Source organism: Pongo pygmaeus, chromosome 7 (assembly GCF_028885625.2).
Source record: "Pongo pygmaeus isolate AG05252 chromosome 7, NHGRI_mPonPyg2-v2.0_pri, whole genome shotgun sequence".
Lineage (NCBI taxonomy): Eukaryota > Metazoa > Chordata > Mammalia > Primates > Hominidae > Pongo > Pongo pygmaeus.
In genome coordinates, this window is record NC_072380.2 from 132,386,174 (window position 1) to 132,398,381 (window position 12,208).

Here is a 12,208-nt window from a genome sequence, read left to right on the forward strand (position 1 = left end):
AAACCTTAACTACATAAAGCTGCCACTTCTCTCTAACTTTCTGTCTCTTCCTCTCTCTGTCTCTTCCTTTCTCAATCTCCCTTTCCCTCTCCCTCTCCTTCCCATCCCCCTCTGTCATACACATACACACATATCTAGTAATTTGCAATTGAATTTTGGGATCCATGCATAAGACTTTTTATATCCATCTCTGCACACACACACCCCAAAAATTGAAAGCCAAAACAGATTATATCTTATTGATAACTTTTGGACTCCTAATCCTTATGCCTTTTCTCTTAGCAAATGGGAGCCTTATATTATGCCTTTATAGATATCAATGATGCTGAATAAACAGGAATGAAGACAGAGGCCAGTAGCATGCCACTAAAGACATTCACATGCCAATCCATCTGTTAATCAGCTCTCCTTTCATAAATGCATTCAACCAGTCATGAATCCAGCCCATATGCACTTTTCTAATCCAGAAGAAGATCATAGAATCTGTGCCTTCCTGAAATCAATGTTGTGAACTAAGCTTATTGAGTATAACCATGTTTCAGGTGCATTCGCATACTTTATTTTAGTTAAATGCTCCAGCACCTATTACTCTTTTTTAATAGATAATAAAATCATCTCTCAGAAAATTACACAAGTAGCAATTGCCAGAGCAGGGATGTGAGCCCAGGTCCTGTGACTCCAAGTTCATGGTCATTAGCACACATGATATTGGGATCATCTCAAAAAAGAAAACATGCCTAATTTGACTTATGCTGGCTCCACTATTCACCACCTACTTCACTCTCCCAAATATCTGTGGAATTAATTAATTCCTTTGATTAGAGATTCCTAATCGGAGGTTCATTACAAATCAAAGGAGTCTCAGAGTTGACTTGTAATGAACCCACTGAAAGTTCATACAAAGTGCAATATGTGGTGTATCCTGCATTTTTTTCTGAGAAGAGTAGTGTGTATCTATACCTGAAAAGGACCTTGGTCTCAAACAGTTTGAGAACAACTTCAAGTCTAAATAACTCCCTATTAAAGTTAATCATCATTCACCTTTCTGTCTGAAGGTTTAGATTGCACACATCTCTCTTTTTAGGAAATCAAAACTGCATTTTCTTATCTCTAGCATCCCACATTCTCCATCACTTTCTAAAGAGTTTTTAGATGCCTTGCCCACTGGCCCATTCTGAGGTTCTGGATGCCTTCCCTGGATCAAGCTTATCAAAGGACTCTTAGAAGCCCACCTATCTAGGCCTTTAGTGTCCTTGTCCCATGCCAGGTTCCAGCCTAAAGAGGATTCCTTTGCCTTCACAAAGTCAACAGAGCCAAAACTGCAAAAGGCCTTTCTTGCAGCTCTTCCTTGGGGAAGGTTAGGATAGGTGCAATAGCAATAGGAGAAGCCCACCTGTTGAGATGTGAATTAGAAAGGGAGCTCATAGACCCAGAGACTTGAGGCATTATTCTCAAATATCCAGAAAGTCTAAACCCTTCCATTGCTAAATAAGTAGAAAACTATGTTTTCCCTGATAATCATGCTTAATCTTTATTCCTTAGCATATTATAGATGATAATTTCCTGAAAGCTTCTGTATCTCTGTCATCTAATTCAATGCTTAAACATAAACAGTCATTCACAAAAATTGCACAAGAATTCATTGAGCATCCCAGCTGGGTCTAAGCACTAACTGTAATTATACTAAGACAAAAAGAGTTGATCCCTAAGAACTGGTGTGGGATGGACAAGTAAATAGATAGTTGTAGTAAAGAATGGTAAGTGCTCTGATCCACAGAAATAAAGGAAGTTCTGGGAGAACAAGAGGGGGCCACCTAACCCATTAGGAAGGATGATCTGCATAGTTTCCAAGAGAAAGGGGCTTTCAGCTGGGTCTAAACAAAAATAGAGGTTAGACACAGACCTCACAGATGTACAGAAAGAAAGTCTTATTTAATAAATAGTTTAAAACGCCTAAATTCATATATGATATGGACAAAATGTATATAAAATGTACAAAAATGGTGCACAAAATGTGGAGAGGGAGTGAGTAGTAAGATATAACAATGAAGAGGAAGGTAAAAGGCAAGTTGAGGAGAACGTGTATCCACCAAAATTATTCTTGGAAGAAAATAAAAATGGGAATCTGCTGAAGACTTTTCCAAAAAGAACTGCATGATCATATTATATTTTAGAAAGATCATTTGACACAATCTGGGCACAGTGGCTCACGCCTGTAATCCTAGCACTTTGGGAGGCCGAGGCGGGCCGATCACTTGAGATCAAGAGTTCAAAACCAGCCTGGCTAACATGGTGAAACCCCGCCTCTACTAAATATACAAAAAAAAATTTAGGCAGGCATGGTGGCAGGCACCTGTAATCCCAGCTACTTGGGAGGCTGAGGCAGAAGAATTGCTTGAACCTGGGAGGTGGAGGTTGCAGAGAGCTGAGATTGCACCACTGCACTCCAGTCTGAGCAATAGAGCAAGACTCCATCTCAAAAAAAAGAAAGAAAGATCATTTGACACAGTGTGGAAACAAAATGGAGATATGGGCTGGGCAGGACTGGCGCCAGATGAGACTAATGGGAAGTTGTGGCCAGAATGGAATTTGAGGGAATACTGGCCATAACTATAACAGTGGTGGGGGAGGTGGAGACACAGGTATGTGTATGAATCATACTCAGCAATGAGAGCAGACAGGGCTTGGTGATGATTGTCATGAAGGAAAGGGAAGAAGTCACCTAGGGTGATTCTGTTGTGTCTGACTTGGACAACTTGAGAAATGCCATTTAAGCACTGGCAAAGAAAAGAGGAAGAGCAGGACTGGGAGAAGAAGGGAGAAGACAGATCCAGGTCCTAACTCGGTGATTTTAAGGTGCTCTATGGAACATCAAAGCAGGGACTGGAATTTTAGGAGAAAGATTAGGCTAGGTTTGGGAGACACCATGTATATGCAGTGGTTAAAGCCGCTGGAGTGAATGAGATTATCCAGAGAGACTGCAGGATGACAAGCGAAGAGAGCCAAGAAGAAAGAGCAGCGCACACAGACATTTATGAAGTGAAGCCCTTTAAGTATTAAATTGTAACTCAAAAGGTCAGAAGGGAGCCAGGGAAGCACGGGATTGCAGCATCCAGGACAGAGTCAAAAACAGAGAGAGGAAAGGACCAATAGTTCAAAATGACACAGAGGCTGTGTGTGTGCGTGGGAGGGGGGGAGTTGAAAACGCTCTATGGTTTTGCTACAAGGAGGTCTTCGACGGCCTTGCCAAAGGTTGGCCCTCAGAGGTGAGGGCGGACGCCAGGTGACTGGGTGTAAAGGAGCAAACCGGTAGTGAGGACATGTCGGGAGACAGCAAATGCCACCCACTCTTTCAAGGAGTTTGGTGGGAAGAGGAGCAGAAAACTGAGGTGGCAGCCAGAGGTGACTACTGCAGGGGAAACCGGAAGCTCCATTAAATACCTGATGAGCAGAAGTGCAGAAAACCTCCTGCGCTCCGTGGAACTGGGTATGTGATAAATACACAAGCAATACCGGAATCGGGTTCCCTCTCCATCCTGCTGGGCACTAGAGCGGCTTTTGTGTCCATTCCGTCTATCAGTGAGAAGTGGCTCGTGCTTCACTTGTTAAAATGAAACCAGAGCGTGGAAGCCCAGCAATCGCTGGAACCCTTTGACCCCCGCTCCGCACCTGAAGATCGGCTGTGCCCATGGCCCCTGCGGACGCTCCCCAGTGTTCGCCCTTGGAGATTTCCAAGTCCAGATCTAAAGCAACCATAATCAGTTAAGACCCAGGGCTCCCTCTAGTCTTATCCAAAATTAGCCAGATCCGTTTGAAAGGCTTGTTCAAATAGAAAAGGACAAAGGACCAAGAAACTGGCTGTGCCGAATTGTGCACGTCAATCAACATCTTTGTGGAGCCTGCGAGGGGCGCGTTGTGGGGAAGGGGCTCCCTCCTTCAGGGAGATGATTCTGTTTCCTGGAGGCAAGTGTGGGAGTCCAGAGGACATTACTAAACATATTGTTTTAAAATCCCCGTCCTGCTTGCCAAGCCCGTGTCCCACAGGTAATAAACAAGAAGCCGGGCCCAGGAGGGCAGAGCTTGCAGTGCCCTGCGGCTGGTAAGGCTGAGGGTCGCCCGCTTGCAGAGTGTGGAGCCGTGGTGAACCGACAGTCCTGCAAGTTGGACCGGCTCGCTTTCCAGAAACCAGAGACAAACTCGATATTTACAAACTCATTCTCTGGCAATGAAAACTCGAAATGAGTTGAGCTCCGCATTTGCGCGCCTGCAAATTGCTCCAGCTGAGTGCACGGGAACGCAGCCCAACAGGGACCGTTTTCCGGCAAACCTGGAGGCCCTTTGCAAGGTTTCTCTGCTTGACAGAATGGCAGCTGTGACCCGGGAGCCCAAGCAATGGAGGACGTGTAGAGAGAGGCGCATACCGTACCCGATCGGCGTGGCGGGTCATGCTGCGGGAGTCTCGGCGTCTGTTCCTGCCCTGGCGCTGCGGACGCGGCCTGGGCTGCAGCCCCGCGACCTGGGAGCTGTGCTCGGGACGGCTGCTGCGGACTGCTCTTGTTTGCACTGGCCGTTTGCTTTTGGGATTTCTCCAATGCAGATGTAGTCAGGGGGCCGCTGTCCCGGGGGACAATGATTCCATTGGAAGCTGGCCTTTGACAAGACACACACATGACCTTTGACTAAAATGGCTTTGGGGAAGGAAAGTGTCGGGAGGCTGAAGACGGGGCGTCCAGCGCCGCCATCCACATTCCCACCCCCAACAGTGCCCAGTTAATTTTTCATCTTTCAAGGAGAACCTCTGTGCGGTGTGGTTTGCCATTTCTCTTTCATTCTGTAGGATTCAGTCTGTTTCCAAAAGGATTTCGCAGCAGAAGTTTCCTGCTGTGTTGTTAATGCATTCCCTGAACTAGCATTTCCAGGTCAAACAGGGGCAGGCCTATGGCTGTTTAAGTTCCTCTGACGCTCTGGAAAATATCACCACCAATTTTTTTTTTTTTTTTTCTAAAACACGCCACAGTTTACAAAGGGCTTTTCACAATCATGCTGTCATTTGGCCTCCCAAACAATGCCGAGGAGGCTTTCCTACTACTGCCATTTTACACATAAAGAATTAGAAGCTCAGAAAAATATTTGCCCCATCACCCAACCAGAAAGTGAAATCCAGGTCTTCTTAACTGGCATCCAGTCCACATTCACGAAACCACCCACCACCCTGCTGAGTGACCCACTGTACTAACGGGGACACAATTAATATAAAGCAACAGTAGCTACAGTTATTTTAATTTTTGAATTACAAAAGTGAGTGTCAGAAATTGTTTTATTAGATAATAGATGTTTTGTTCCTTGATATTCACAGATATCTTGAATTTATTGGCTACATTTTTAAAAAAAAAAACAATAATCTACTGCTAAAAGGATGCTATGGTAACCAGACTAGCCACTTAGAGGTACAAGCCAGGTGTTCCCCGGGCTGCTAGGAAAGTCTATCACTAACTGCTATCAGCACCTCTTTCTATCTTATTTCTGGGTCCTTCCAGACAGTGAAATACTAAACAAAAGGGAAGGGGCTGTGAGCTTGTGAGATGAACAATAGACAAGCAGTCAGCATCACCGAATTTTAATGTGACGGAGGCGGGGTTGAGGGGTGGCAGAGAGTTATGGTGGAGGTCTGCAGAGAAGCCCTAGACCTAGACCTGCCCAGTGTGAAAGGCAATAGTACTTTCACTGTTTTCAGCTCAGAACAGGGGAAAAGGGGTGACACTCACTCTCAATTTTGAAGGACTTCGAGGAGCCAGCCAGGAGAAGAAGAGGGGGAAGGACATCACCGACCCAGACAGCACCAGGTACAAAGCTGCTGTGGTGCATTCAGCGAACTTGAAAATAGTCGGGGCAAGCAGGAGCAGACGGTGTGGGAGGGTGAATCTAGAGAAGGGGGTGTGGGATGGACTCTGACCAGCCTCCTGTGTCACTCTAGGGGATGTGGACTTCATCTTGCAGTGCTGAATGTGTTAATATAACTGGCTCTGGGGCATCAACTCACAAGAAAAGGATACAGGAGTCATGCATTGTTCTCCAACAACAACAAAAAGATACAGATCAACATCACTTAGCTCGGTAGTTAGGGGCATTTACTTCATCAGACAGATGCAATTTCTTCTTCCTAGCTGCAAAAATGTGAGCAATACATTTAACCTCACCAAGCCTCAGTTTTCTCATCAGTAAAACTAGAGTTGTGATATATACTATGAGGATTAAATGAAATTCTGTAGATAAAACCCTTAGCCTTTCTGCAGGCATGGAGTTATACTCAGTAAAAGATAGCTATTATATTTTAAAGTACTTTAATATGTGCAGTGCCTACCGTGGAATAACAAGGCACTCTCTTTCTCCCAGTTCTCTCACTCCCTTATTGTCATCATACTTCTGGCTTTGGACTCATTAGAAGTTTATCCCTTGTTCCTTCCTCTTCTTATATTCAGCATTTTCTTTGTTTGTTTTCAGACGGAGTCTTGCTCTATCACCCAGGCTGAAGTGCAGTGGCACAATCTCTGCTCACTGCAACCCCCACCTCCCGAATTCAAGCGATTCTCCTGTCTCAGCCTCCCACGTAGCTGAGATTACAGGAGCCCACTACTACAACCAGGTAATTTTTCTATTTTTAGTAGAGGTGGAGTTTCACTATGTTGGCCAGGCTGGTCTCGAACTCCTGACCTTAAGTGATCCACCTGCCTTGGCCTCCCAAAGTGCTGGGATTACAGGCATGAGCCACTGCGTCTGACCTCAGCTCCTTCCTGACAATACTTCCTCTATGTCTCAGACTAGTCTTTAATATCAATTTCAATCTGTCTCTCCTTCCACTTCAATTTGTTCTTTTCTTTGTCCTACCGTTGCCATACCCATCCGCAAATTCTCCACCCAAGATGTAGCTATCTGCTAGAGCTAGACATCATTCCAAAATCATGACCATTGGCACCACCATTGATATCTGGCCTACCCCTGGCTGGGCACTCAGTACCACCTCAATTCTTACAAATGTCCCCAGCCAGCTCACTTCTCTAATTATGCAAAGTTACTCTTCCCACCTCTTTAGAACCCTGATCCCACTCCCACCTGGCTTGCTTTCAGCAAACAAACTCTTTTCCCCCAATAAAGAACACAGTAGCTATCAGAAGGAAATTCTATTTCCTGTCCCTGCACCAGAAAAATATATCTATTCTCCACTTCTCCCCTCCTACCTCAGAGGTACCTGTTTTTCTGTGCACTATAGATTCCCTCTCTTCCCACTTCCTTTGGAAAACTCATCAACCATCACATTTCCTTTCAACTTCTTCTCTACTGATAACATCAGTTCATTTATTCAGTAGGCATTTATAAAGCAACTATAATCAAGCATCTTTGATTCAGCACATACAAGGATAAATAAAACATTACAGCCTATAAACACATTAAAGTCCCTCCCACACACCATGTTTCCTCATGGAGTCTGAATATGTGCCAGTTCCTTGCAACAGTAACAATAACAACAGCACGTGCACTCAGCATGTGCCCACTGCCAGGAACATTCTTCCATAGATCTTCCAAGGCCGGTTTCTATTCATACTTTAGGTGCTGGCTTAATGTCACCTGCTCAAAGAGTTCTTCCTAGGATATGAACAGAACTTCTCAAAAAAAAGACATTTATGCAGCCAACAAACATATGAAAAAAACCCATCATCACTGGTTATTAGAGAAATGAAAATCAAAACCACAATGAGATACCATCTCATGCCAGTTAGAAGGGTGATCATTAAAAAGTCAGGAAACAACAGATGCTGGCAAGGATGTGGAGAAATAAGAATGCTTTTACACTGTTGGTGGGAGTGTAAGTTAGTTCAACCATTGTGGAAGACAGTGTGGTGATTCCTCAAGGATCTAGAACTAGAAATACCATTTGACCCAGCCATCCCATTACTGGGTATATACCCAAAGGATTATAAATCATTCTACTATAAAGACACATGCACACGCATGTTTATTGCAGCACTATTTACAATAGCAAAGACTTGGAACCAATCCAAATGTCCATCAATGATAAACTAGATAAAGAAAATATAGCACATATATACCATGGAATACTATGCAGTCATAAAAAGAATAAGTTCATGTCCTTTGCAGGGACATGGATGAAGCTGGAAGCCATCATTCTCAGCAAACTAACACAGGAACAGAAAACCAAACAGTGCATGTTCTCACTCATAAGTGAGAGGTGAACAATGAGAACACACGGACACAGGGAGGGGAACATCACACACCGGGGCCTGTTGGGGGTTGGGAGACAGGGGAGGGAGAGCAGTAGGACAAATACCTAATGCATGCGGGGCTTAAAACCTAAATGACGGGTTGATGGGTGCAGCAAACCACCATGGCACATGTATACCTATGTAACAAATCTGCACGTTCACCACAGGTATCCCAGAACTTAAAGTAAAATTAAAAAAAAAAAAATTACAGTGGGGCATGAGGAATTTTTGGAGATGATAATTTGTGTTGATGATTGTACATATATATGTATGCATTTATATGTACATATGTAAGTAAATGTTAAGAAAGAGTTCTTCCTTGACCACCCAATCTAATGAGCCATCTTTTTCTTCATTATTGGCTATCTTTTAACCTTTCCTGTTTCCTTCATATCAGTTATCTGATGTTGTGATGAAAAGCTTCTCAGTCTGCCCACTTGCTTATTTTCTGTTGTTTCCACTAGTCTGAACCTTCATGAGGACTGAGACTCTTATGTTTTACTCAGCACTGTATCTCGTACCTAGTAGGCAACTCAGAAAGCATTGTTGATTGTACATGCCAGGTGCCAGCACCATATTTGCCTTAATCTTTTTTTTTTAATTTTTTCTTTATCTCTATCATACAGCCTACTGAATTTCAACATCAACTAAAATTAGAATCTCCCAGGCTCTTAACAAACTTAATGCCCAAAGCACACTCCGACCAGCTATCACTGAGGTGAGATTCAGGTAATTCCAAAAGCCAAGCTTGAGAACCACTGACCTAGCCTCTGCATGACACAGGTGAGGCTCAATAAAGGGGTGATGAGATGAATGAATGATTCAGGGAATGGGGTCATTCAGCTTCTGCTTATCTTTAGTCCTCTTCTCCTTGGTCTCTCCCCACATAATCTGTTATCTAGGCATGAAAACCCCCAAACAAGCCCTGCCCTCTCATTTTTCCAATCTTTCAAGTGGTGCTAGCTCTAGTAAAACATCCATGCCCCAGCCTGGCTCCCAGGGAGTTTCCCTACTGGTAAAATCTGGGTTTGGGCTCAACACAAGCTCCTCTGCCAGGCTCTGGGCCTCTTCTCTGCTTGCTCATGACATGCTGTTAGTGCAGTCAAGGCTGCTTCCTGCTGCTGTGTCATGATTATTCTCGACCAAGAGCTCTTTTCTCCTGTGCCCCATGTGTGGCAGGCTGCCTAGTCAGCAATGGCATTCCACAGACATTGTAGAAGGAAATGAAGTAACACACTTAATGAACTTTAAACGAGATGCTCTGCTTTCATTTTTGGGTGATTTCTGTTGTTGTTGTTGCTTTTAACAGCATTATTGAGACCTACTCACATAATGTACAATTCACCAATTTAAATGGTACCATTCCATGGTTTTTAGGATAGTCACAAAAGTATATAACCATCACCACAATCAATTTTAGAACATTTCATCACTCCAAATCCAAAAGGAACCCCATATTTATTAACAGTCATTCCCCTTGTACCCCTCGTTCTCTCAGGCCTCAGTAACCATTCATAAAGACAGAATTCTGTTTCTATAGGTTTGCCTATTTCATATAAATAGAATCATACAACACCTTGTCTGTTGTGATTGGTATTAACTTCCACTTTTGAAGACCCGTTTGGCCATAAGCATCACTTTCCTATTGAGTGTACACGATGGAATATGGACTCTGGTAGAGATCTTGAAGGATGAACCAAGGCAATATTTCTTAGACCATATTTCACAGCAGCCTGGTAAATCATCCAAATTCCTGAGCCCCAAGGTGAGAGAGTATAAGGAGGAAGGAGAATGGAGACACTTAGCTACACTTGTTACCCCAGAAGAGCGGGAAGGAGAGATGGATTTCAACAGGGCTCAGCTGTGCCTCCTGCCTCCCCAGCCTGTCCCAGCTGGGCCATATGAACAGGACCTCCTGCACCATCAGGACCCCCACATTGAGGGCAAACTTCCAGAGTCAAAATCTAGATTTGCCACACATTACCTGTAGCTTTTTATGTCCTGCTTCCTCATCTCTTAAAAAAGGATAGAAGTAATTCCTACTTTATAGATACCACATCATAGAATTGTAAAGATTAAATGAAAAAACACACATACAAGTGCATAGCACAGCACCTGGGACATTGTAAATACCAATGCATGTTTACACTTGCTGCTTGACCACAGCTGTTTATATATTGTTCTTCTAAGTAATATTTAATATTAAAAGGGGGTTCTGATGCTTTAAAAAGTACTGCAAACCATTTTTCTAGGAAAACTTCACACACCATGCAAGATTCTAATACCAGATGATCATCTGTGTTCTGCTTGCTGTGAGCTAGGACAGTGGAAATATTTAGATGAAGCTGAAGAGTAATTCACAGAAAGTGAAGGGAGAGATAGGTTAGGTTCATTCCTAGCACAAAAAGTTGATGAAGGCTGGGTAGGATGGCTCACGCCTGTAATCCCAACATTTTGGGAGGCCTAGGCGGGTGGCTTGCCTGAGGCCAGGAGTTAGAGACCAGCCTGGCCAACGTGGTGAAACCCCATCTCTATTAAAAATACAAAATTAAAAAAAAAATAGCCAGGCATGGTGGTGAGCACCTGTAGTCCCAGCTACTTTGGAGGCTGACGCACAAGAATTGCTTGAACCCAGGAGGTGGAGATTATAGTGAGCCAAGATTGTGCCAGTGCACTCCAGCCCGGGTGACAGAGTGAGACTCTGTCTAAATAAATTGTTTTTTTAAGTTGATGGAAAGGATCTAGTTCTTCCTACCATATATTCACCAGTGCCACCAGTAAGCAGAGTCTGTTGGCTTTATGGAACTTGGTTCTGTTCACTAAGGGCAGATCATCTATTCACCTGCACCCCTCTCCCACAATTTCTTTATTTTCTTTGTACTATTCTTATGTGCCAGACCTGTATGTGCTGTCTCCTAAATAGATCTGAATACAAGCCCTCAGGAGGTATCTCCAAAATACACTTGAAATCAGCACTTGGGGTGCTGACCCTCTGTGGGCGATCTACTGGTCAGATACAACCATCTGTCTGCATCAGACACTGCAGCAAGGAGCCACAGGGTATCTTGATTTTGCTGTCAGCTGGTCAGACAATTATCCTGCAAGCTCCAGGGGAGCTGTTCTTGCATGTAAGCCTCACATGTCTATTTCAAGTTGTGTAGCATAATTAGTGGACCTTTGTCTCACTTCCACTGCTTTGAATGGGCTTACCTGCACATCTGGCAAACCTTTGCTCAGATTCAGCTCCACCATCCCTCTTGCTGTTCCCTTCTCTATGATTCCCCAGCTAGGACAGCGCCTAGGACAGTGCCCGGTTATCACCTGTGTATATGACCATCTCTGCTGCTGCACTGTGAGCATTAATAAGGATCTTTTTCCTTTATCTTTGTGTCTCCCAGTCTAGCCTTGGGTCTAGCACAAAAAATGCTCATTCCTCCCTTTGACAGATATGCATTGAGATCCTATAGTGTGCTGAAACTTCAAAACGCAAACATTTCATGAAAGCATGGAATTTTAACTCTGAAAGGAATTTCGAGAGACCAAAGGAGGCCCCAGAGAAAGTAGGTCTTATTGAGCGTCCCAATGCCTAGGTGGGGAAAACTCTAGGAATACGCCTTGCTCTTTTATGGCAGGGATTTTTCCTTTGGTTGAAATAACAGAATTTCTATAACTTGGTTAGAAAACTAGAGAAACATCTAAAGGCCGGATGCACTGGCTGACACCTGTAATCCCAGCACTTTGGGAGGCTGAGGTAGGTGGATCACTTGAGGTCAGGAATTCGAGACAAGCCTGGCCAACATGGCAAAACCCCATCTCTACCAAAATAGAAAAATTGGCCAGGTGTGGTGGTGCATGCCTGTAATCCCAGCTACTAGGGAGGCTGAGGCAGGAGAATCTCTTGAACCCAGGAAGCGGAGGTTGCAGTGAGC

The 12,208-nt window shown here is 44.0% G+C and overlaps 1 protein-coding gene across 2 annotated transcripts in view; it reads right to left on the reverse strand.

The window, feature by feature from the left end:
- Nucleotides 1-4,658, reverse strand: part of ENPP2 (ectonucleotide pyrophosphatase/phosphodiesterase 2) — a 116,383-nt gene extending 111,725 nt beyond the window's left edge. Inside the window, exon 1 of one of the 2 annotated variants that reach the window (XM_054498977.2) lies at nucleotides 4,427-4,658. In XM_054498977.2, coding sequence (XP_054354952.2) covers nucleotides 4,427-4,447 — 21 coding nt within the window. In that variant the 5' untranslated portion in view covers nucleotides 4,448-4,658. The remainder of the gene's footprint in view (nucleotides 1-4,426) is intronic. The other variant, XM_054498981.2, reaches the window with a different exon arrangement.
- Between the last annotated feature and the right edge of the window lie 7,550 nt (nucleotides 4,659-12,208).